General features: G+C 23.1%; 4 protein-coding genes across 11 annotated transcripts; 1 reads left to right on the top strand and 3 right to left on the bottom strand.

Annotated features, from left to right (window-relative positions):
- Window positions 1-430: 430 nt before the first annotated feature.
- LOC122508114 (dihydroxyacetone phosphate acyltransferase) lies at window positions 431-7,612 on the bottom strand. Of its 7 annotated transcripts, none has more exons than XM_043621237.1 (8): window positions 7,342-7,537; window positions 6,734-6,827; window positions 6,278-6,664; window positions 5,789-6,199; window positions 3,422-3,938; window positions 3,046-3,335; window positions 2,195-2,448; window positions 431-804 (listed from the first exon to the last, which is right to left on the bottom strand). In XM_043621237.1, exons 3-8 carry the CDS (start codon window positions 6,564-6,566, stop codon window positions 463-465), a joined length of 2,103 nt encoding a protein of 700 aa, XP_043477172.1. In that variant the 5' UTR covers window positions 6,567-6,664; window positions 6,734-6,827; window positions 7,342-7,537; the 3' UTR covers window positions 431-462. The 7 variants fall into 7 exon arrangements, with proteins under 7 accessions (XP_043477172.1, XP_043477173.1, XP_043477174.1 ...); XM_043621238.1 differs by having other exon boundaries at window positions 7,480-7,495; XM_043621239.1 differs by lacking the exon at window positions 6,734-6,827 and having other exon boundaries at window positions 7,480-7,612.
- An 832-nt stretch (window positions 7,613-8,444) lies between these two features.
- LOC122508113 (nuclear cap-binding protein subunit 2) lies at window positions 8,445-9,604 on the top strand. The gene is made up of 3 exons (XM_043621232.1): window positions 8,445-8,684; window positions 8,931-9,251; window positions 9,405-9,604. The coding sequence occupies exons 1-3, from the start codon at window positions 8,613-8,615 to the stop codon at window positions 9,504-9,506; spliced, it is 495 nt and encodes a 164-aa protein (XP_043477167.1). The 5' UTR covers window positions 8,445-8,612; the 3' UTR covers window positions 9,507-9,604.
- A 171-nt stretch (window positions 9,605-9,775) lies between these two features.
- LOC122508112 (ras-like GTP-binding protein RhoL) lies at window positions 9,776-19,450 on the bottom strand. Its single transcript, XM_043621230.1, has 6 exons — window positions 19,311-19,450; window positions 16,476-16,651; window positions 13,473-13,599; window positions 13,102-13,216; window positions 10,790-10,907; window positions 9,776-10,439 (listed from the first exon to the last, which is right to left on the bottom strand). The coding sequence occupies exons 2-6, from the start codon at window positions 16,504-16,506 to the stop codon at window positions 10,240-10,242; spliced, it is 591 nt and encodes a 196-aa protein (XP_043477165.1). The 5' UTR covers window positions 16,507-16,651; window positions 19,311-19,450; the 3' UTR covers window positions 9,776-10,239.
- Window positions 19,309-25,870, bottom strand: LOC122508111 (protein maelstrom homolog). Of its 2 annotated transcripts, XR_006302192.1 has the most exons (11): window positions 25,710-25,870; window positions 25,463-25,643; window positions 24,843-25,038; window positions 23,689-24,078; window positions 23,442-23,596; window positions 23,100-23,324; window positions 22,765-22,962; window positions 20,684-20,720; window positions 20,440-20,577; window positions 20,062-20,363; window positions 19,309-19,576 (listed from the first exon to the last, which is right to left on the bottom strand). XR_006302192.1 is itself a non-coding variant. In XM_043621229.1 (10 exons), the coding sequence occupies exons 2-10, from the start codon at window positions 25,592-25,594 to the stop codon at window positions 20,341-20,343; spliced, it is 1,494 nt and encodes a 497-aa protein (XP_043477164.1). In that variant the 5' UTR covers window positions 25,595-25,643; window positions 25,710-25,870; the 3' UTR covers window positions 20,020-20,340. The 2 variants fall into 2 exon arrangements, 1 of the variants encoding a protein (XP_043477164.1); XM_043621229.1 differs by lacking the exon at window positions 19,309-19,576 and having other exon boundaries at window positions 20,020-20,363.
- Between the last annotated feature and the right edge of the window lie 463 nt (window positions 25,871-26,333).

Genomic DNA, 26,333 nt, shown 5'->3' with positions numbered 1-26,333 from the left:
AAATAACTGAATTGTTTTGAAGAATTTATTTTGAAAATAATTGAATTTTTTGAAAGAATTTTTATTTAAAATTTTTAAAATAATGATTTTTTAAAAAAAATTTCATCAAATTTGTTGAAAATAATTGAATTTATATTAAAATTCTTGAAAATAATCGATTTTAATTAATATTTTTAAAAGTTTGTAATAATTTACGAACTAAATTAAAATTAACTTTCTGAAATAAAAATAACGTATAATTTCTATTGACTAAAGACCACAACGAAATTTATTCTAATTATTCATCAATTAACTCTATGTAAATAGTCTAATTAGCAGAAGTAATTAAGATTAAAATCATTGATTGAAATAATGTGCTTGACAATGCTGATATTTAATTGGTATGAATATATTAATATAATTTATTAAATACATATACATATACATAATATCTAAATAAAGAAAATTTTTTGACACGTTTTATTACAATTTGGCTTGGATATTGTTACAAGTATTTGAAATTAAATTCGGTGCAATGTCAAAATATGACTTTGCTTTGCTCTGACGTAACATGCCATCTAAAATAGAAGTGTAAATTGATAAAATATTTTTATTTACTTGATAAACAGTTTTCTCTGATCTGTCTAAAATTGTCACAACACCGATTTCCACTAAACTAACGATTGTTGTTGAATATAAATCAATTGACAGTGAATATGGATGCTTAAATGCATTATCTTCTTTGTAGAGTGTTTCCTCCATTAATTTTTGGCATTCTTTGATTACATTTTTCTCGTTTAATTCGCTCATTATCATTTCATCCCACTAGAAGCAAACAACAAGATAATGATAAGAAAATTTATTAAATTTATCAAATAAATTTTTTTAAAAAATCAAAAAATACAAATAAAAACAAAATAACTTTTAAAAAATACCAAAAAACACAGATAAAAACTAAATAAATTTAACAAAACCAAAAAACACAAATAAAAACAAAATAAATTGAAAAGATGAAAAGAACACAAATAGAAACCAAATAAATTTTAAAAAACCAAATAACACAAATAGAAACCAAATTAAATTTAATAAACCTAAAAACACAAATAAAAACAAAATAAATTTAAAAAACCCAAAAACACAGACAAAAACAAAATAAATTGAAAAAAACACAAAAAAAACCAAGTAAATTAAAAAAGAACCAAAAAACACAAATAAAAACAAAATAAATTTAAAAAAATCAAAAAACACAGATAAAAATAAAAAAAATTAAAAAAACACAAAAAAAAATAAATTTTAAAAAACCAAAAAAACCCCCCAAAAAAATAAAATAAATTTAAAAAAAACCAAAAAACCCAAATAAAAACAAAATAAATTGAATAAATTGAAAAAACACAAATAGAAACAAAATAAATTTAAAAAAACCTAAAAACACAAAAAATAACAAAATAAATTGAAAAAGACACAAATTGAAACAAAATAAATTTTAAAAAACCAAAAAAAAAAAAACAGATAAAAACAAAATAAATTGAATAAAACCAAAAAACATAAAAAAAAACCAAGTAAATTAAAGAAGAACCAAAAAACACAAATAAAAACAAATTTAAAAAAATAAAAAAAAACAGATAAAAACAAAAAAAATAGAAAAAAAACACAAAAAAAAAATAAATTGAAAAAAACGACAAATAAAAAAAAAATAAATTGAAAAAAAACAAAAAACACAAAAAAACCAAATAAAAATGTTTGTTTAAATTAAAATTAAAAAAACCAAAAAACACAGATAAAAATAAAATAAATTGAAAAAAATTGAAAAAACACAAAATATCCAAATAAATTGAAAAAAACACAAATAAAAACAATATAAATTTTGATAAACACAAATATTGAAACAAAATAAATTTTAAAAAACCAAAAAACACAGATAAAAACAAAATAAATTTAAAAAAACCAAAAAACACAAATAAAAACAAAATAAATTGAAAAAAACCAAAAAAAAAAACAAAAAGCACAAAATAACCAAATAAATTGAAAGAAAATAAATTTTAAAAAACCAAAATCACGGATATAAACAAGATAAATTGAAAAAAATAAAAAAAACACAAAAAAACCAAAATAAATTGAAAAAAACCAAAAAAACACAAATAAAAGCAAAATAAATTGGAAAAAAACCACAAAACACAAATAAAAGTAAAATAATAAATAAAAACAAATAAAATACCTTTAATAGAATGTTGCAGGTTGCGTTGACAGCTGCTACATACGGTAACATAATATTACACAATAAAGAATGTAATTTTTTATTCGGTCCCATTATCAACGTATCGCCAAAATCTCGAACGCAATTTTCCTTTATCAAGAATGACAATATTTCCCTCCATTCGGATTGAGCCATTGTTTCAGTGATTTTCGTTTCAAATGCAAATTCCGTGCTCAAAAGTTTTCTCAACAATAAATAATGTTCCATTATTGTTTCTGAAAGAAAAACAAAAATCAATATAAAACAGTAATTATCATACAACAGTAATTATCATAAAGAACACTAATTATCACACAAGACATCGCAAATTTTTTAATTCTCTCTAATAATCATTTGCCTATTAATTAATTAGCATATGAATTAATTAATTTTAATTCGAAAACTAATTAATTTTGATTCAGATAATTTGTGTATTTAAATAAAATTATCGATTCCGTGTGAATAGACATTCATTTAATTGTTCAAAAATCATAAAACATTGGAAATATAAAAAAAATATTTCCAAACGTTTCAAAATATTGATATACGTGAAATATATTTCAAAATATTATTGATAATTATAATACGGTTAAGGAGCGGCTAGAAATAATGATCGGGAACTTTTGTGAAATAGAAATGACGCAATGTCATTTTAGGTGAAAAATTGTTTTCTCATAATAAGGAAATGTTATCAAAACAAATGAGAAATATTATTTTAAAAAATGAAGCTAAAATACCCACTTAACATTGGAAATAAAATTTTAATTAAATTAATTAATTAATTAATTTAATGAAAATTAAATTTCCAAAGTCAGTTTCACTTTCATGTTTACCTTTGGAAATAGTACAATTTTCCTGTTCTCTGATGCAGACAGCTAATATTGCGTGTTTCGCCAAAAATCCCAAATTTGGATTCACATAAATGGCGAGAGTAATTAACGGTACGGAAATTCTAATTGTCTCGTCACTTAAATAATGTCCCTTGACATTAACAATTTTATCCGTCTTGACAATTTTATGCCTTTCTTTAAGACCCAAATTACTTGACGAATCAATCACAATTAAGTCCCTGTGAATATGTAGAGATTCGAAAATTTCCTCCTTGTCCGTTTTCTCACGTGTGCTGCAATAAACAATAAAAACAAAACAATAAAAATAAATGACAATCGAAAATAAAAGAATGCTAAGTATTTTTTTTCGAATATTTACCCCGCGTCTTTGGGAAATACTAAAGCTCCAATGGAATTGACTAGAATATTTTTCATCCAACTATAATCTTGAAGTAAATTATCGAAATTATACGTTTGTCCAGGATGTGAATATACTCTCTCGTTAAATAAAAGTGCAATAATATTAAATGGCATAAGTACAGAATTACGTTTGTGTTTATCGATAATTGAATAAGCAAGTTTGATGACAGTTTCAGTTGGTAATTTTGCATTTGGCGATAAGGCACTTGTTTTACGAATGTGCATGTCTAAATACTGTCTCGCTGAAATTGGCTCGGAAAAATTAAAATAAACATGTCCGTGAGCAAATGATTCACGTAAAATTGAGAGTGACTTTAATAATTTCGTTGTACTCTCCGTTGGCTTTGGCACACCGAGCAATTCATAGGCGAATAAATTTTCCTCCAGAGGACGATCGTAACTAATACTGATTGGTATAAATTGAATATCGGAAACGTCACTACGAAAAAGTACATCCAAAATCATAGACAATAAACCTGTTAGAGAAATCAGAAAAATTAAATAAAGTTTTTTTAATAATTTTTACTGAAAATTTTGAAAGTAATTAAATTTTATGAAGAATTTCAATTACTTTCAATAATTGTGGTAAAATTCTTTGACAAGTGTAAACAACAAAAATAAAAAAATAAAAATAATAAAAACAATAAAAATAATAAAATAATAAAAATAATTGATTTCTTCGAAAATTTCAATTATTTTTAAAAAAACTTGTAAAAATTCTCCGAGAAAATTCAATTATTTTCAAAAATAATTTAATTTTTCACAGGAGTTCAATTATTTAAAAAAGCTTTTAATAAAATTCAATGCAAGAATACAATTATTTTTAAAAATAATAAAATTTTTGCTGGAATTCAATTATTTTAAATACAATTTTAATTGAAATCCAGGAAAAATTAAATTATTTTTAAATTCTTCGTAAAAATTTAATTATATCAATAAATAGTAAATTTTTGCCAGGAATTCAATTATTTTAAATACAGTATTCATAATATTCTTCTCAAAAATTCAATTATTTTTTTAAATTTTGCAAAAATTTTAATTATTTGCAGAAATAATACATTTTTTCGCGGGGATTTAAATATTTAAAAAAGCTTTTAATAAAATTCAATTCAAGAATTCAATTATTTTTAAAAATAATAAAATTTTCGCTGCAATTCAATTAATTTAAATACAATTTTAATTGAATTCCAGGGAAAATTAAATAATTTTTAAACCTTTTTTTTTTTAATTTTTGGAAAGAATTCACGAAGTTGAAGTCCACAACGTTTATCAACGAAAAAAATTTATTTAATGCATTCAAGTATTATTTTTAATTTAATATTTAATTGTAAAATAATTATTATCAAAATATAAACATCAATCTTTTTTCTAAATACTTTTGTGTCAATATTGCTACGTCATTTTTAATTAATTTACTAAATAAACAATTTTTTTTCGTTGATCAACGTTGTGGACTTCAGCTTGGTAAGAATTCAATAATATCAAATTAATAAATTTTTCACAGGAATTCAATTACTATAAAAACAATTTTAATAAAATTATAAATTGTAATTAATGATTTTCGTATTAAATTATATTAAAATAACTCATAGAAAATTAAATTTTTTAAAACAATTTGATTAGAGTTTTCGTAAATAATTACATTTTTTTAAATGAATTTCATTAAATTTCGTAAAAATAACCTAATTTTTCGAAAATAATTGTAATTGAAAATTTTGAAAATAATTGAAATTTACAAAGATTTTTTAAAAATAATTGAACATGTTAGAGAAATTTTATTGAAATTATCTTGAATATTATTGAATTTTTTCCTAGAAATTTAATTAAAATTGTATGTATTGAAAATAATTGAATTTCTCAAAAGAATTTTATTATTTACAAAAAATAATTTAATTGTTTTGAAAATAATTTAATTCCTCCGAAACATTTTATTATTTTTGAAAATAATTGAATTCCTTTGAAGAATTTTGTTATTTTTGGAAGTATTTTAATCTTTTGAAGAATTTTCTTATTTATGAAAATAATTGAATCCTTGCGGAGGATTTTACAATTCATAAAAATAATTTAATTATTTCGATGAATTTTATCTGCTAATTTTTGAAAATAATTTTATCAAAATTGGCGAATATAATTAAATTCATATTAAAATTCTTGGAAATAATTGAATTTAAATAATATACTTTTCAATAATTTTATTCTTTCGAGAAATTTTATTAAAATTGAATTGAAAATAATTGAATTGCTCTGAAAAATATTCTTATTTTTATGAGAATAAACAAATTCTTGCGAAATATAGTTTATTTTTAATAGAAAAAAGAAAACATACCAAACTTTGGAGCAAGACTTTTTTGGCTTCTACTTCTTGTGCCTTCGATGAAAAATTCAATAGCTCGATCACTGTGAGCAACTATCGATGCAATGTAACCGCGAAAAATTTCCTTATAAAGTTTATCAGTGGAAAAAGTTCTTCTCATATAAAATGCACCGGTTTTTCGTAAAAGTTCCCCAACCACTTGCATTCGATAAAAATCCATTCCACTGGCAATATTTGGCAGAGCCATGTCATACGAGAAGAGAATATAAGACATCAAAACAAAGTCCAGATAACTTCTGTGCGATGGAGCGTAAACGTATTGTACTTGAGAAACGCTCATTTGATTCTTAATAGTCAACAAAAACTGTTTATTCAAATGGACACTTATTAAAATTCTCTTCATTACTTTAGTAATAAGTAAGCCTGTCGAGAAAAAAACGTAAATTTAAAAAAAAATGTATTGTTAGTCTATAATTTTTTCGTAAAAGTCTAAATAAATACCTAGCCAGCGGACAGTTGGAAGATGAGCTTTACTGGCCATTTCCTCAAGCATTGCACGAGCTTCCGCGACGATGACAGATTTGTCGACCTGACGTGCAGCAGCCAAACTCTCGATAACCATGACAACTCGTGGATTTACCAGGGTTGCACGAATTGATTGATTACGCGAATATTTCAATTCCGGTGGCAATTTATGTGGTGGTAGAGGATTTGTTGAACGTGATACCCAAAGGATATCACAATCTTGACGTCTCTCGGCAAGCAAGTCGTGAAACTCCATTTGCTTCATTATGACTGCGACTTTTTTCACTCTTCTTAGAAAAAAAAAACACTTTGCACGTTCTGAAGATTAGATTATCCTTCTCATTTTCTATACTCATCCCCCACCTAATAGTGAGGTGAACACACCAAAGTAAACTCCAAAGATCAATGCCATTTCAAATGCAAATTACATACCTTTCAAAAACACGACTTTTGTTTATATTGAATATAGTGTGACGTTTGAGGTTATGTTTCGCTACTTTTCATAATTTCGAAGGTTGCTTTAAAACTATTAGAAAAATATAATGTAGAAAAAGAAAAATATAATGTAAAACGAGTATACATTGATAAAATATAATAACACTTATTATTTTGATAATATTTGAGGTCGCGATAAAGAAAACTTTATTGACAACAATAGTTTAGCAGACGAATTATTTAAAAGAAAATGAAAATTTCACGCGGTGTATTAATTATTAAACATTGTGATTTAGATAACTGTTCCCTGTTCGTAGTATCAAAAACTGAAAAGAAGTTATTACAAAACAAATAATTCTATACTTCATTTTATTTAGTTCAGTTATTTAATAATTACTATATCTTGTCAGAAGCCATTAAGATACGAGATAACCTATAATTAGGTTTAAATGTTTAATGTTCCACTTTCACTTCTTATATTATTTATCTATATACATATATATATATATATATGTATATGAAATATAATATGAAAAAGATAATTTTAAAAGAAATAGAACAACAAGTTTATACCAATCAGAATATTATTTATAAAGTTCTATTACCAAAGTCCAAATAGCGCGATTTAGCGTTTAATTTAACAACTTGTTACTATTTTCATAGGTAGTTTCGTAAAATTATACCATTGTAAAATACAACAATTTTGAATTATGATTATTATTAAATTTATATTATATTACTACCAGTTACATATATATGATTATTCTCTTCACTCAAACCCTCGCAAACTATTTATTGACAAATTTTTGCCTTTTAATTTAATTCATACTCTTTTAATACATTATTATAGAAATATATATAAATTCTCATATTTTACTTCATATATATGCTAATTTTAATTAGAAAACAATATAAAACTATATTATACTAATAAAATCAATTAACAACTTCTTTATTTTATTAATTAAAGTGGAAAAATCGTTAGTTTCGGGTTTGTCCGCTCGATATAGGTAGATGTCGCCCCTAAAATTGACGATTTTTCCGAGTTTTTGAGTTTTCCATGGTGATTCGCCTTCAGGAAAACTAGCGCTCTCATTGGCTGAATTCAAATTTGCGCGGGGACAAGGCCGACCAATGAGAGAGTTGTAAAACCTAAAGGCGGAATTATACACATGGTTCGCGCTGATTGGCTTGATGAGAACCGCGTAAATTTGAATTTAGCTAATAAGAGCGGTAGTTTCGTCAGAAGCGAATTACAGGGAAAACTAAAAAACTACCAAAAACTGCTGTTTTTTGGGGCGACATCTACCTATATCTTGCGGACAAATTCGGAACTAACGATTTTTCACCTAAATTCATTAATTAAAGGAATTATTTATTGATTTTATTATTGTATTATGATTGTAAATTATTTACAAGAATATAATTAAGTTACTTATCTAAAAACTTTACTAGATAATGAAAATTATTGTATAAATCGTTCAAAAAAAATTACTTTCGGGGAGTTGACTTTTTTTTATGTTTTGAACATTTCGAGGAGTTAAAACATTCGGGGAGTTGAACCTTCGAGGAGTTGGAGTTTCGGTGAAGAGATACGAGAATAAAGACAATTAAACAACTGTTAATTAATTAATTTAAAACCCGGATCTAGTTACTTTTGACATTTAAACTAGATGGCAGCAGCTACTTCCGTTTCAAATAGTCTAGCGTTTCTAGTTTCTACAAAGTTTCTAGAAGTGTTTGACAGATTTTGACATTTTTTGTTAAAAGTTGGAGTGATTTTTTTTTATTTCTGACTCTGACCATAAAGTAGTTAATGTTAATTTAATTGAAGAGGAGGACTAATTATTATTAAGGACTATTATTATTATTAAAAATGAGTTTAGTAGCTCCGGCGGTTACTTCACCTTCTGTAGATTTGAGTTCCTATCGAGATCAGCATTTTAAGGTTAGGTTTTTTTTTATATATTGACGATATCTTTGTATTTTGGAGATTTTTAATGATATAATAATAATAATAATCTCGTATTTAATCGCATATATTTAGTAAAAATATATTTTAATTTAAATCATTTTTAAGTACCATATTTTTATTAAAACAATAACATTTATTTTTACCTAATTTATTATACAAATAGTATAATATTGTAATAAATAGAATTATTTGCGTTAAATTAAAATAAATTTTTTTCAGGGTTCTCGAGCGGAACAAGATAGATTACTGAGAAATTCCTGTACTCTCTACGTAGGAAATCTTTCTTTCTACACAACAGAGGAACAAATTTATGAACTTTTCTCAAAATGTGGTGACATTCGACGTATCATTATGGGTCTTGATAAATATAAGAAGACGCCCTGCGGTTTTTGTTTTCTTGAATATTACGTGAGAGCTGATGCTGAAAATTGTATGCGATATGTAAATGGCACGAGGCTGGACGATAGAATTATTCGAACAGATTGGGACGCAGGTTTTATCGAAGGTCGACAATACGGTCGTGGAAAAACTGGTGGTCAAGTAAGTCCTTTAATTCAATTACTTTTTCTATTTATTGTAGCTAAATATCAACTATTTTTTTTCAATAGAATATCAATAATATAATGTATCTAATGTTATAATTAGATAAAATAATTTTGTATACTTAAATTTACTTTTTACATTTATCCTCAGGTAAGAGACGAATACCGATCAGACTTTGACAGTGGCAGAGGTGGATATGGAAAAATTATACAGCAAAAAGTAACTCCTCTTTCCGACTCATTTGGTCGGTAAAACTAAACATTAATTTATTTTACTGTAGGTTAATTTAACTAGTTTATAATGTTCGAGAATTGATTTTCTTTAAAATTATAAATTTCTTTCGAAATTTATGTTTATTAGTTTCAAATTTTTCATTTAGATTCATATTTTAAAATGTAAAATTTTAAAGACTTGTAATTTACGGTAATAGAGTTTTTTTTCTCTTTCATTTATCATATTTCTTCGCATTGCATTTTAAATTTTATAAAAATGCAATAATTAAAGTATTAAAACCAATTGAGAATTGTAAAAAGAGTAAATTTTTATTTTAATACTTTAAAAAATATTATAAAATATTTCTTCAATTATTTACATGAAAATAAAGACAGTTGTGATATTAAAGGCAATGTGGCACTTATGAATAATTATTTTTGGACTCACCAAATGGTGCAACTATATTCTATACAACATATATAATCTTTATATTAGTATATAATATATAATATATTCTAATAATATATTAGAATTTATATAAAATTCAGATTTCGAAGATGTTCAAATCTTCACGTTCGTTAAATATTTATTAATATTCACATAAATACTAATGTGCGTATATTTCGGAAAAATTTTTCTTATACTGCAAAATAAATTATTTTTGCTAGTTGAGGAAAATTTTTTTGTTATCAAAACAATTTTCATATTGTTCATTCCTTAATTAAGGGGCTTTAATTATTATTCTACCTTTTTTCGTCATGAGTTTTGATATTTATACACAACAAAATTTCTTTGACGACGGTGACTTTAAAACTGCTCTTAGAGCTTCGGTGAAAACTTCTTGAAGTCCCTCTTGTTTTATCGCCGAGCATTCGACATATTTGTAGGCTTTGATTTTCTTTTTCATTTTTTTCGCCTCACGTTGTGTCACTATGTCTAAATTTTCCTGACTCCTCAAGTCACTTTTTGTACCTGGCGATAAAATAAAACAATTAGAAATATTTAACAATCACGACAATCACGTAAAAGATTATAGAAGTTGTTTAAAAATGAATAAATTAATAAATTTATAAAAATTGAATTTAAAAATTTACTTGATAATTATTTTACAGAAAATTATTTTTAATGGAACAAATATAGTAAATTTGAACAAATTATTATATTTGAGAAATATATTAAAGAAAAACTGGAATGCAAAATACGAGGTAAATATTATCTGGTAGATTGTTTTTATCTTTTTGTTTTACTTGCAACTATCAAGGAATGTGGAAACAAGATTTGAGTTTAATGCACCATTTACGTCAAAAATACACTTTACACACCAACAAGAACTATCGGAACGTTGGGACAATGATGCTTTATCTCCGGATGCCATTTACTGGCCACATTTTCAAATGAACTCCGAGCGCTCACCGAAAAACAAAGCAGGAAGCAGTCAGTCTGAAACGAATTTTATATTCATTAGAATTTTAAATATTAAATTAAAAATTAAATGAAAATTAATTATTACTGTTTATATTTTCAAAAATTTTAAATAAAATTTCACGAAAGAATTCAATTATTTTCTAAAATTTTAATAAATATTTCTAAACAATTCAATTATTTTTTTAAATAGTAAAATCTTTACAAAAATTCAATTATTTTCAAAACAATTTTAATTGAATTCCTCGAAAGAATTCAATTTTTTTAAAAAGATTTAACACATTTCGAAAAAATTCAATTTTTTTCTAAAATTTTAATAAATCCTTCGAAAAAATTCAATTATTTTTTATAAATAGTAAAATCCTTTGCAGAAATTCAATTCTTTTCAAAACAATTTTAATAGAATTCCTCGAAAGAATTACAATTTTCAAATATTAACATAAAATTCATTTATTTTGTAAAATTTTAATAAATTCTTCGGAACAATTCAATTATTTTTATAAATAGTAAAATTCTTCGCAAGAATTAAATTATTTTCAATACAATTTTAATTAAATTCTTCTTCATAAAATTCAATTGCTTTCAAAAATTTTCAATTAAAATTATTAAAGAAACTCCATTAGTTTAAAAAATATTCAAAGAAATTCTTCAAAAAAAATTTAATTAGGATTTTTAAAAATATTAATAAAATTCTTCGCGAGAATTCAGTTATTTTTCTAAAAAATAAAATTCTTTGAAGGAATTCTATTATTATCAAATTTTTTGATAAAATTCTTTGCAACAATTCGATGATTTTGAATACATTAATTTTAAAATTGAAAATAATGAATAGAAAAATTATAAAAAAGTTAAGAAACAAAAAAGCAAACAACAACTAACTTTAAATTGCAAGCAGATTACCGAAATATGTACTTTATTATTATTAACGTTATAATTATTTTTATTTTATAATTAATTCAAAATTGTAATGACAAATAGAAATCATCAGAATTTTTTCCACTTCTTTTCATTAGAAGACTAAAATTTTGTTAAATATTATGTTTTGTCAAATTGAAATTATGCAGATTTTTGTTCTTTACTTCTAAGGAAAATTAGAAAATTGTTAAACAACTGTGATTAAAAAATATAAAATCTATTTATTTTGCATTATTTTTGTTTATGAATCACAATTTTTTTTAACAAAATTATCATTTTGTTTTGGGAAAAGAAGAAAAATATTTGCACAATTCCTATTGTTAATCTTATTTTTGGAACAGAATTTTCCACAGGAATTAAGACATTAAAAAAAATTCAAATTCAAACTTTTTTAAATTAAACAACTTATAAAAGTATTTGTTATAAAACATGAAGATATCGATTGCTCCGAGTCGAAGACTCGGATAAAATCATTATTTTATATTATAAGAATATTGTTAACTGTAACTTCATCAAAATTATTTTCATCATTTTAATTCAATTATTATTTTGTAGAATTTTAAATTATTTTTTATGAAAATAATAATTGAATTCGTTAAAAAAAATTTATTATTTTATGAAAATAATTGAATTCCTTTGAAATTTGTATTATTTATGAAAATAATTAAATGTTTGCATACAAGTTTATTAAAAATTTTTTTAAATAATTGAATTCTTTTTGGGAAATTTTATTAAAATAGTAGATATTGATAATTATTGAAATTAGAAAAATGCATTTTATTTTTGAAAATAATTGAAATTAGGACAAGAATTTTTTTGACATTTATGAAAATAATTGAACTTTGGAGAAGAATTTTGTTATTTATAAAGATAATATTGGGATTTTTACAAGAATTTTTTTCAAATTTTGAACATAATTGAATTTTATAAGAAGAAGTTTATTTTTTTTTTTGAAAATATTTGAATTTCTGCAATTATTTCTAATTTCTCCAAAATTGAATTTTTTTTTTAGTGTTTTCAAGAAATATTTAAATTAGAAAATTTTTAAAGTCCATTATTTTTAAAATTTCTAATTTCATTTAAAAGACGTAGTAGGAAGTTAGCCGCGCACTTTAGCGCGCGAATTGTTGCTAGTTGTATGAGAGAATTTATTGAAAGCGACGTTTATTAAGGAGAGAAAAATTTGGAGGCTTAATAAAATTATCATAAAATTAGCGTTAAATAACAATAATTCTTGAGATTAAAGTTAATTATGATCGTAAAAATTTTATCTACTTGAAAATTATTGTTGACTCACATGGGGATAGGATAAAGGTCTTAATCTTTCATAATCTTCCTGACCCGCAGTATCCCATAGTGTCACGTTAAATTCCTCCCCATCCAATATTATCTGGTCTGGATAATTATCAAATCTAAAAACAAAATGACAATAGCATAAAATATCTGTAAGTAAAATTTTCAATTTAGTTTCAAGAACAGTGGATTTTTGACTAAATTATTATTTACTATTTACTAATATTGCAAGTAAATTGATCAAAAAGTAAAGAACTCGAAAAAAGTTTATTTTATACAATTATAATTCGTAATTATTGAAATTAAAATTTTTCTTTTTTTGAATAATTAGTTATTAACTATAATGAAGGGCGTGAATAGTGTCAATATACTTACACAGTGGGCACATATTCTGTAGGAAACTTTTTATTTGTATAAGTAATTAGCATGCATGTTTTGCCAACCATACCATCGCCGACCGCAGTCACTTTAATTTGTCTATTCCGCAACATTTCTTTGCCTGCTGTAAAATAATAATAATATTTATTTCAAAACATATTCTCTCGCAAATTTAACAAAATTTGTTGAAAATAGGATAAACAGAAGGAAAGTATTATCAAATAATGTGAAAAAAGATATTATAATCGTGCGTAGGATAGCAGAGCAACACCCACACAAGATTCTCAATCTTAAACTTGCACGTGTGTGCTTTTATTATTTTTCCCACTCAAATTAAAACTAAATACAGGGCTCGAACCAGTGAAAAAAATTTAAAAATACGGACTTTACGGAAGAAAAAGTTCTTTGCCAATTTTCAAATCCATTTGTTTACAATATTATTCAATTATTCGTAAACTTCTTAAATTAAATATATATTAGAGAATAAAAACTTCAAATAATATAATTACAGTTCAATTAAACTTTTTCAAAAAAAATTATTTCCAAAATTCAATTATAATCTTAAATTTTAAGTGAAATCCATTTTTAAATCAATTTTTATTAGAAAATTCTACTAGAATTCAATTATTCAAATACAAAAAAACAATTTATTGAATAATTGCATGTTTCTTTAAAATTGAATTTTCATAAAGAATTTTATCAATAAATTTTTAAATAATTCAATTCTTTTGATGAATTTTAATAAAATTTTTAAGAATATATAATTACATTTTTCGAGGAATTCGATTAAAATTGTAGGTATTAAAAAATAATTGAAATTTTGCCTTGAATTTTATTAAAATTTATAAAAATAATTGAATTATTGCGAAGAATTTTATAAAAAAATTTCAAAAAATTGATTTTTTTTTTTAAATTTATGCAAATTCTATTTTAAATATTTTTAATTCTTGTAAAATTATTTTATTATTTATGAAAATAAATAAACGTTGCGTAGAATTTTAATAAAAATTTTTTTAAATAACTGAATTCTATTGAGAAATTTTATTAAAATAGTAGTATTTTGAAAATCATTGAATTAAGTAAGATTTTGGAAAATAATTGAATTATTGCGAAGAATTTTATAAAAAAAGTTTCAAAGAATTGATTTTTTTCGAAAAAATTTATGCAAATGCTATTTTAAATATTTTTAATTCCTGTGAAATTTTCATTATTTTAGAAAATAATTGAATATTTGTGTAGAATTTTATCAAAATTTTTGTTTAATAATTGAATTCTATTCAGAAATTTTATTAAAATCATTGAATTAAGAAAATTTTTTGAAAATAATTGAAATTTTACCTTGAATTTTATTAAAATTTATGAAAATAATTGAAATTTTGCCTTGAATTTTTTTAAAAAATTTATGAAAATAATTGAATTATTGCGAAGAATTTTATAAAAATGTTTCAAATATTTTATTTCTTTCGAAAAAATTTATGCAAATTCTATTTTAAATATTTTTAATTCCAGTGAAATTTTCATTATTTTAGAAAATAATTGAATATTTGTGTAGAATTTTATCAAAATTTTTATTTAATAATTGAATTCTATTCAGAAATTTTATTAAAATAGAAGAATTATGAAAATCATTGAATTAAGAAAAATTTTTGAAAATAATTTCGAATTTTATTCCTTTTGAAAATAATTTAATTCTTATGATGAATACTAGGATTTAAAAAAATAATTGAAGTTTACAATGAATTTTATTAAAATTTCTTAAAATAATTGAATTTTGTCAAATAATTTTGGTATTCATTTATAAAGATAATTTAAATGTTGATAACAATTACTTTTTTTGTATTTTTTTTTTAAATAATTGAATTTTTGTGAAGAATTTTATTAATTTTTGAAAATAATTGAATTCTTGTGATAAATATTCTTAATTATGAAAGTAATTTAATTTTGCAATGAGTTTTATAAAAATTTCTGAATTATTATTTATGAAAATAATTGAATGATTGAGAATAAATTTATAAAGAATTTATAAATAATTGAATTTAAAAATCATAATTGAATTGAGGAAAATTTTTAAAAATAATTGAAATTTTGCCAAGAATTTTATTAAAATTTTTGAAAATCATTGAATTTCTACGAAGAATTTAATTATTTCTAAAGATAATTGAAATTTTGACGAGAATTTAAAGAAATTTTTGAACATAATTGAATTTCTGTGAAGAATTTTATTACTTTTTGAAAATAATTCAATTTCTGCAATAATTTGTAATTTGTCTAAAATTCTCCAAATTATATCGTTCAATTTACGAACTTTTCGTCTTTTCTCAATCAAATTACGGACTTTACAGATTTTTTTTTCAAAAAAGAACTTTGAACATTGAAACTTTTGTTTCATTTGAAAGTCGAATTTCATTTTATAGAACCGAAAAATCTATTTTTTGTGAAAGGCAGTAATTCTTAAATTTGTTTTGTTTTTTAATGTTAATTTCGTCTATGGAAATGTTGAACAATAACATTATATTTTGGGTTACTGAAAAGGAGGCGAGAGTTGATCGCATCCGGCGACTATTTGACGACTCCTCAACCAACAGTTCTGAGTGCCATCGTCCGTACCTCTTTCGCATAACAATGAATCTCGCTACTATTTTTGCATTTTCATTATACCATAATGAGATCTACTATATAAGTTTCATTTATGTCCCCTGTAAATATTAAGCACATCCGTTGCAAATTTTTCCTGTCTCCATAGTATATACGAAAAAATGGCATTCAATATTCTCCTTGGCCAATTTCGTATAATATTTTCACTTTCGTTCTGTTTCAAAAATTTTAAAAGTGAATTCGAAACACAAACAATTAATAATGATTCGAAATACAAACAGTTAATAATGATTCGAAATACAAACAATTAATTATTCGAAAGACAAATAATTAATCGATCATCAAATAAAGAATATTAATATTGATTTAATTAGAATAAATAATGATAAAAAAAAATATGCGTACCACCAGTTCTTTTTTCTCTGCCGAGACACATGAGGATGGCTGATTCCTTTTCGTTCGTCTTTTGCTCTCGTTCAAAATAAATAATACAATCTAACTATATTTGCAGTTTTGGGCCTTATCTCTAAATTCTTCTATCTGATGGAACAGCCTTCTTGGTACCTACATCATTTGTTCACCTGAAAAGCAGACAAAGTGTTTTAATCGACCTGAGAATATTCATACACTATTAAATAAATATTTAAATTTATGAATAATATAAAGTAAAAATAGTATATAAAATAATAAAAATAAATAAAAATAATAGAAAAAAATACAAAAGAATAAAAATAGTACAAAATCTTTTTTTTAAATTAAAGTAACGAATATAATTGATCCAATTTATTCATTTGATTTATGAGATTAATTAAAAAAATATAATTATGTGAATTAGTAGATTAAAGGTCAAGATTTTCCCATTAATAGACAAGAGAAATGATTAATTCCTTCCTTAGATGTCAACCGAATTCTTGAATCATTACAAAGTCTCCGAGTTTAATGCTCGATGTTACAATTAGCTAATTAAAACGTGCATGCGAGTCACGAGTCCTACACGTATTTTCTAATTTGTGATCCACCCACCTATCTTTATAATCCAGGAAAAACTTTAACTCATTTTAGTCACGGAATCGAAACAAATAATATAATAATTATTTTTTTTAATGGTAAAAATTAATTTAACAATTATTTGTACAAATAAAAATTAATCAATTACTTAACAAAAAAATAATTAAATGGAAATTAAAAAAAAATACTTAATCAATTTTATTAATATTGTGTTTGATTAGAAATGCTATAAATTTATAATTTATAAGAAAAGAACTGTTATTGGAAAATCAAAAACATTTGGTGAGAATTAGATTATTTAATTATAAGATTAAAATCGTGTTTGACTTTTTTTATTTATAAAGAAACGTCTGTATTTGTTGCAATTTTTTTTCTTAAGGCAAACATGTGCGCATCACTTAGTGTTTATGCCTTTTTCCAATCAATACAAATGTTTATAACGTCATCGACAAAATTAATCGTTTGCGTTTAGAATTTTTTTTTTTTTTAAATAAAACTAAATTCTTTGGATTTAGAATTGATTTTTAAAAGTTAAACTAAATTCTTTGCAATTGGAAATTTTTCTTCAATAATAAAACTTAATTCTTTGTAATTAGGATTTTTTCCAAAAATAGAACAATATACTTTGCATTTAGGATTTTTTTTCAAAAATAAAATGAAATTCTCTGAAATTAGAATTTTTTCTTTAAAAATAAAACTAAATCCTTTGCATTTACGTTTTTTTTTTGCCAAAAATAGAAGAAAACTTTTGCATTTAGAATTGACTTTCAAAAATTAAACTAAATTCTTTGCAATTAGAAATTTTTCTTTAAAAATAAAACTAAATTCTTTGCATTTACGATTTGTTGCCAAAAATAGAAGAAAATCCTTTTAGAATTGATTTTCAAAAATAAAATTAAATTCTTTGCAATTAGAAATTTTTCTTTAAAAAATAAAAATAAAAATAATAAATAAAATAAAATTTTTTGAGATTAAAAATTTTTCTTTAAAAATAAAACTAAATTCTTTGCATTTACAATTTTTTTACAAAAATAGAAAAAAAATCCTTTTGGAATTGATTTTCAAAAATAAAATTAAATTCTTTGCATTTAGAATTTATTTTCAAAAATAAAACTAAATTCTTTGCAAATTAGAAATTTTTTTTTCAAAACAAAAACTAAATCATTTTATGATTCATTTTCAAAAATAAAATTAAATTCCTTGCATATAGAATTTTTTTTTCAAAAACAAAACTAAATCAGAAACAAAAAAAAACCTTTAGTTTTATTATTCTTTTATTACTGTGAATAATAATTGAAATGAAAAAAAGAAACAATCTATATTGTTGTAAATGAAAAGAACAAAAAAAAAATGAATAAATTAACGAATTACATTTAATATTTCATTCAATATTTCACATTATCATTTATATTGTCACATAAAATAATGTGTCTTATTAATTTTCCAAAAAATTAATTTCTCCATTTAAATACACCAATTTTTATCCTTTTTTAAAAAAAAAATTAAATTCACTCTTATTTAACTTTCGAATTTTAAAAATTTACAGTTATCGGAATTATGAGCAAAAAATAACAGATTATACCTGTTTCTGATAAAGTAATCAAGATAAGATATATTTTCTCGTGACAAATGGAAAATCCTATTAGAAATCTGTTTGAACAAAGACAAACATTGTTTACCCTTTTTTCCGTATACATATTGTAAAATAATTTCGTCTCTTTTTTAAAATAATTTAAAACAAAATATAACAAAAGACTCATTTTTATAAACGTATGATTCAAAAGCGTATGACATAAGAAAAACAATCGAAACAAGAATGAATGATTCACAAATTGAGGACAATTGATTAGATAAATAATTTATGAATTTAAATATTTTGAGAAGAAATAAGAAATCATCATTTTTCATAATAATTCTTTTCGAAAAATGTTTCAGAATTAATTTTTGTTCAATGAATCATCTTCCAATTGGATTCGAATTTAGTTTTTAAATTGGCGGTGTTTAAAATGTAGAAATGATTAAAAATTTCAATATATTTATATTATTAATTGCATATTATTAATATTTATATTATTCATTTGTCTTTAATTATTAATATTTAATTTATTGATATATTTCACGAATTATTATTTAAAATAATGTATAAAAATATAAGTACATGGGAAAATTTTAAAAATAAATATTTCAAAAATAAAAATATATAAATTATATAAAAATTATTGCAAAACATACCTGACAGTTCGCAAGTTAATGGAATTTTAAAGAAAAAGAGGCAGAAGATGCATTTTTGAGTTTCACTTTGCCGACAACTTTTTCATTAAGAGTGTGAAAGTAAATACGTGTGAAAAAAATAAAACGTGGCACTGAGCTTCGTCGCACTTGAATGTCAACCGAAGACTAAACTTTCGTTGAGTCAGAATCCGTCGCGTGCCCCTGAAACCTTCTCCAGTCACACAAGCATCCATCCAAACATCATTCGTCGCACAAACAACGGGAATCTTTAAAAAAATAATAAAGGAAGTGGTTTTAAAAATCGAACTTTTTTGCAAAAATTTTCCAATTTGCGCCATTAAAAACAAAAAAAAATAATAAAAACATGAATCAAAGTTTCATTCTTTAAATAGAAAATTCTTTTAATAGAAAATTAATTTTAGAAAAATTTAATTTATTAACGGATGCAAATTTAATTTTATTCAAAAAGAGAATTTTTATCTAGAAAGAAGAATGTTGTAAAGAATAAAATTGAACTACGTACCTGAAATAATGAAAAATGTTGATAAAAAAAGAATTTGAATCAAAAAGAATTGTCGAAAAATATAATTTTTTAACAAGTAAATAAAATTTAAAAATTCAAGACATTGACTGAAAATTGCCGGAGATTGTTCTACTTAAACAGAAAGAAAACTAAAGAAAATTTTTATTTTGTAAAAAACTAGAAAGATTTAAATTCAAACAAGAAATATCTTTTATTTGTGAAACTTACAGAAACATAAATTTTCTTCTTTTTTTCCTCTTTTCCATTTTATATATAATTGTTTTTCTTTTCAACATTGAAAATAATTTGTCGTAATTCTAGAAGATATTCATATTAATATTTCATATTTTATTATATGAAATAATTTAAATTGAACAAATAAGTTTTTAGAAAAATAAAATTATTATATCAACAATTTTTTTTTTTGTATTATATATTGACCTGGTATTTATGATTGTAATAATAAAAATGAAGAAGTGAAATTTCATAATAAAAAAAATTTATCTTTTATGACAAGGCGATGCCACGACCTGTAAATAGAAAAGAAAATTTAAAATATAAAGAAATAAGGAAGTAAAATACAAAGTTGAATATAAAGATCATTACCACGTCCAGCACTTTGTTTCTGTTCCTTCATTGCTCTTCGATTGCCTCTTCCTCTTCCGGACGAAACACCCAAACTTGGAAAATCTTCTTCGTGAAAGGCATGCTGCTTTGTTTCTCCCACAATCGCAGCAATTGAACCTGTAAAAATTATTCAAATAATCAAAATCAAATTTTCTTTCTGAACTATCAGCGACTAATATTTATTGTAAGCTCAACGATTGTTTAGGTATTTTTTTTCACTCACTTTTTGAATATGGCGCACGTAGGGGACGTTGATATTCCTGAAAATAGATAAACAATAAAATTTGTTAACAAGTAAAATCTGCAAATAAATTAACGATTGCCACGCTTTTGCTCATTTAAAATTCTCTGACTTTTCCAGGTTTTCCAGATTAAAAAACGAAATTTTTCCAAGTTTTTAAAACTACACTTATTATTTACCAAATTAAATAAAAACTTGAAATAATTTCAAAAGAAATCCTTGAAACTTTGAAAAAAATTAATTTTACACAATTGTTAGTAAAAAGTATAAAAAATTTAGAATTTCAAAGATTTTAATTTGAAAATACTACGAAAATTCAATTGTTTACATAGAAAAATAAATAATTTATTGAATAATTGAATGTTTCTTAAAATTGAATTCTCATAAAGAATTATATCAACAAAATTTTTAAATAATTAAATTCTATTGACGAAATCAAATAAAATTTTTAAGAATAATTACATTTTTCAAAAGAAATTGGATTAAAATTATATTAAAAAGTAATTGAAATTCGGCGATGAGTTTTATTTCTGAAAATAGTTGATTGCCTAAAAAGAATTTTATTTTTGTGAAAATAATTAAATTTCTAAAAAGATCTTAATTATTTATTAAGATAATTGAATTCTTGACTAGAATTTTATTAAAATTTTCAAAAATAAATGTAATTCTTTAGATGAATTTTAATAAAATTATAAAGAATTGCATTTTTTGAGAAATTTGTATCAATTATTATTTAAAATTTTAACTCAAAGTCAGTTTTAAATAAATTTTTATTAGAAAATTCAACGAGAATTCAATTATTTAAATATAAAAATAAATAATAATTTATTGAGTATAATTTAATACTTCTTAAAATTATAATAAAAATAATTGAAATTCTGCGATAACTTTTATTCATATATTAATATGAAAATAATTGAATTCCTAAAAACAATTTTATTATTTAAGAAAATAATTGAATTATTGCGAAGAAATTTATAAAAAATTTGTAAATAATTGAATTCCAATAGAATTTTTATTATTTAATTATTCTTTTGAAAAATTTAATAAAATAATTGATATTAACAATCAGTAAATTGAGGAAAATCTTTGAAAATAATTAAAATTTTTGCAAAGAATTTTATTAAAATTTTTAAAAATAATTTAATTTTAAAGTAGAATTTTATTATTTTTAAAAATAATTGATATTGAAAATCATTAAATTGTGGAAAATTTTTAAAAGTAATTAAAATTTTCGAAAATAATTGAATTCTTTAGAATTTTAATATTTTTAATAATAATTAAAATTTGAACGAGAATTTTTTTTAATTTTTGAACATAATTGAATTTTTGCGAAGAATTTTATTATTTTTGAAAATAATTAAATTTCTGCTATCATTTGTAACTTTTCTTAAAAAAAATAAATTATTTTACTGTATTTAACTGAAATTCATATGTAAATTTATTATTTATTCATAATTATTTTTTTGAATTCGATTAAAATTGTATTAAAAATAATTTTAATTTTGCGTTAAGTTTTTTCTTTCAAAAATCTAAATTCTTTAAAATTTCTAATTAAATTAATTAAATTAATTGAAAATTTTATAAAAGTTCATATTAGAATTTTTTGAAATTGATCTATTTATGAAAATTATAGACGCAATTCTTTTAAAATTGAATTAATTTTGAAATATATAAGTAAAATTATTTAGTAAATAATTTATGAATAATAACTTTATGACAATTGTTAAAGATAATTAAATTATTTAAAGTATATTATTGTTAGAAATGGAAAAAATGGAAGGTTTTGTATTAGAATTCGTGGCAATTTCTAGGTTTTCAAAAAAAAAAAAAACACCAAAATTGAAAATTTTCTTATGAATTCTAAAAATTAATTAGATATCAAGAATAATCCCAAAAATTTTAGAAAACAATTTTCCAGGATTGCGATCAAAATTTCCTGACTTTTCCAGATTTTTTCAAGGCTTATTAATTCCCTGACATTTCCAGCTTTTCCAGGTTGCGTGGCAACGTTTATTTATTTATTTTTATTTTTTTATTAATTTAATAAAAACAATATTTACCTCAGTCGCAGAATTTGACGCAACGTGACTGAGAAGTGGTTTAGGAGTGAAACTTGGAACATTTGGAGCAATTGGAGCTTGAACTTGAGCTTCATCTGATGTGTATTTGACGACAGTTATTGTCGTCTTCTGGTTTCGTCTCCTTAATTCCTCTTCTTCTGTGCGTCCGGAGACAGCCAGTCTGTGCGCGTTACTCACCTACGAAAGAAAATAGAAGAAAATTTATTTTATATTTCATAGCGTCTTCATACTTTTTTTTTACAAGTATAACTATCATTTTTTAATTTATAACTTATTTTCTTTTAATTGAGAGAATCGTGTAATTTTAAACTCACTCCAGTCATGGATTTGATGCTTTGATTTTCCAAAGACATCTGATTAAACAATGTTGTCACAGGATTTGTACTCAAAGAATCGAAAGTTACTTTCTTTGGATAATGAATTCCTTCGATCATTTCAATTTTTAATTGTTCACAACAACAATCGCAAATTGTGTACGCCCATCTTTTTACGTTTGACATGCTGCAAAATTGACTTGTTCCATCTAAAGTCTTATGATACTGTGAAAACGAAAATTTTTTACTTTAAATTTTCAAGAAACATAACAAATTAAAATAAAAAGTTGAAAATCGAATTAAATTTAAAATTAATACTTAGAAAGAAAAAACAATACTCACATCGCAATCAAGACCTTGAATGAAGGAAAATGTATCTTTGACCAATTCATGTTCAGCCATGACAACTGGGAATTTATTATCATCTGAATTCGCATTGCAAAGGTTCGATAGTAATATTTCCAAATCGTAGACAATGACAGTTTCATCACAAAGATCTAAACATTTTTTTCAAATAAAAGAGATTATTGTTAAAAAGAGATTATTCTTGAAATTTACATTAATAACAAATCTTTGATTTAATAATTACCAATGCTCTCCATTAATTTTTTCAATAAAGATTTTACAGGTGCATTATTTTTTTGCATTGTGTATACAGGTGGATATTTTCCACCTACTTTGTACGGTTTCAGCAATTGTAACACCTTATAACACATTTTACTGTAATCGCCCTCAGCACATTCTAAAGTATTTGGTACTGGTATTTGATGGGTTTCTTGACTTGTCTCCTTAGCTTCTCTCGTATAACCCACCATTACGTTATCTTTTAGAATTTCATGATAAACTTGTGTCACTCCATTTTCCAATGAAAATTCCGCAAGAGCAAATTCCGCAGGAAAATATTCAAAATCTCCATTATCATACTTTCTTGTATAAAACCAGTTTGAATGGATGAAGAAGAATTTTCTTTTCGCAAGATCTTGAGAGAAAAAAATATAATTCGTTAGATATTTAAATTACTTTTACAATTTAGTAAAATTAAATAATTATGTAAATTACACTTCATTATTAATTATTATACCAGACTTCGCACTCGATAATTAATTTTAAAAAAGTAGCAAAAAGTAGCTTTCAAACTAAAAAAAAGTAGTAAAAAAGTAACTATCGAAAAATTAAACTTGACGATAAAAAAAATCGTTTTAGGCATTTCACAAAACTGACAAAAATTCCATTCTATACTTTATTTTCCTGACTTTTTCCTAATTATCATAAAAAATATTTACTTCTTTCTTATCCTGCTAATAAATTGAATTCCTGCAACGAATTTTATTATTCACGAAAGAATTTAAATATTTATCAAAATAATTTAATTCTTGCGAAGAATTTTATAAAATTTTTTAATTAGTCAGGGTTGCCACAAATATTTAATTTTATTTTTCCCTGATTTCCAGAAAAAATTTTCACTGTTTTTTCAAAAAAAGTTAATTATTTACAAAAATCCTTTATTTGTGAATATAATTGAATTTTTCGATTAGTTTATCGAATTTTTTTTTTAAATTGAATTTCCATGAAAAATGTTATTATGAGTGAAATGTAATTGAATTATTGTGAAGAATTGGATAAAAATTTTGTTAAATGATTGATTTTTTCTAAATTTTTCTGAAAGTGCTATTCTAATAATGTAAAAAAAGTAGTAAATAGTAGATTTTAGTAGAGGAGTGTTATAGATTTTAGTTTCTTTACCTTGCATTTCAACTCCTTTCATGACAGTATTTTCAATATCTTGGTTCATATCTGCTTGAAAATCTAATTCCCTCTTTCTTTGTTTTTCAACCTCATCCATGCATTCTCCGGTTCCTGTCTTCTTCTTCTTCTTTGTCACCAAGTCTGTTGCCTTCCCCATTTGCTTATATCTCTCTCTCTCTCTTTCCGATAATTGCTGAAATATTTTCAATAAAAAATAAAATATTCATCTGATACTAATTCACAGTGCTTTAGTATTTTGGACATTTAAATTGATTTTACTTTCATTTTTCAAGGAAAAAATTCCTTTAGATTTTACAATTTAACTCGAAAACTGTCTTTGAAGTTTATAAAAATAAATAATAATTTTAATTTATAAAATGAAAGACAAGAAAAATATAGGGTTTAAAACAAAGACCTTGAATTTGAAGTAATACGAAACCATAAACTCCAAAAGCAATTAATATCAAAAGTATAATGGTCTGCACTGTTTGTTTTGATATCCTTATCACTCTTTCAAGCTCGCACGACAAACCTCATATTTCCAATTTATCTTGAATTTCGCATTATGCATAAGTTTTCTATTATTATTCTTGAAAAATAAGCAGCAATTTTCATACCTTCCACTCTCTATCGCATCCAGGATCCTCATGAACAGACTTCAATCCATTAGGAAATTTACGTCCAGCACGTTCTTCCCTTTTTTTATATTCAAACATAAACATAGCAAAACCACTTGATTTTTTAGGCATTCTGAAATATTTTTTGGTGATATTCTTTAAACAAAAGCCTTTTCAGATACTGCAAGAAATATAAATGTTATGAAACTATCAAAAATTAATTTAAATGTCCAAAAAAAAGAATTACCTTCAAAAATATACTAAAACACTGTGAATTAATATATCAGACGAACAAAGCAAAATTTTTAATAATTTCTCACAAACTTATACACACTTTATAGCATCGAGAGTGTCTTGCACGACTTCCACTGACTTCCACGTTTTGACTACTAAACTGTACTAAACTGAACGGCTTTTAATAAAATATAAAAATGGTGGCCTTACGAGGTGGCGGCAATTAAATAAGAACTAATTTCAAATTGAAACTGAGTGAACATAGTCACAGGAGAGAAATAGTTTCCATTTCTTGTAATGTTTTAAAGTTTACTATTATTGGCAATTCTATAAACAATTTAATAAAATAAAATCAATTGTTAATTGTTCTTATTGTTTCACTATTTATTTATCGCTAATTAATTGATAAATTTAAGTGAAATGGGAAAGTTTCCTGTCTGAAGTAATTCGAGAATCGAAAAGTGAATTTAGCCGCTGGAGCCGCTGTCACTAATTTTTGCGCGCGCTATTTGAAAGTTAAAAAATCACAAGGATCACAAGGAAACAATTAAATTTTTTCCTATGAGGAGTGATCGCTAACTTCATATTTTTATTATTTTTCTTCATATTCGTATAAATAATCATATTATTAATTTCT

The sequence above is a fragment of the Leptopilina heterotoma genome, unplaced genomic scaffold (assembly GCF_015476425.1).
Source record: "Leptopilina heterotoma isolate Lh14 unplaced genomic scaffold, ASM1547642v1 Lhet_52, whole genome shotgun sequence".
In the NCBI taxonomy this organism is placed as follows: Eukaryota; Metazoa; Arthropoda; class Insecta; order Hymenoptera; family Figitidae; genus Leptopilina; species Leptopilina heterotoma.
The sequence above is the reverse complement of the archived record's forward strand: the minus strand, read 5'-3'. Positions and strand labels throughout refer to the sequence as shown.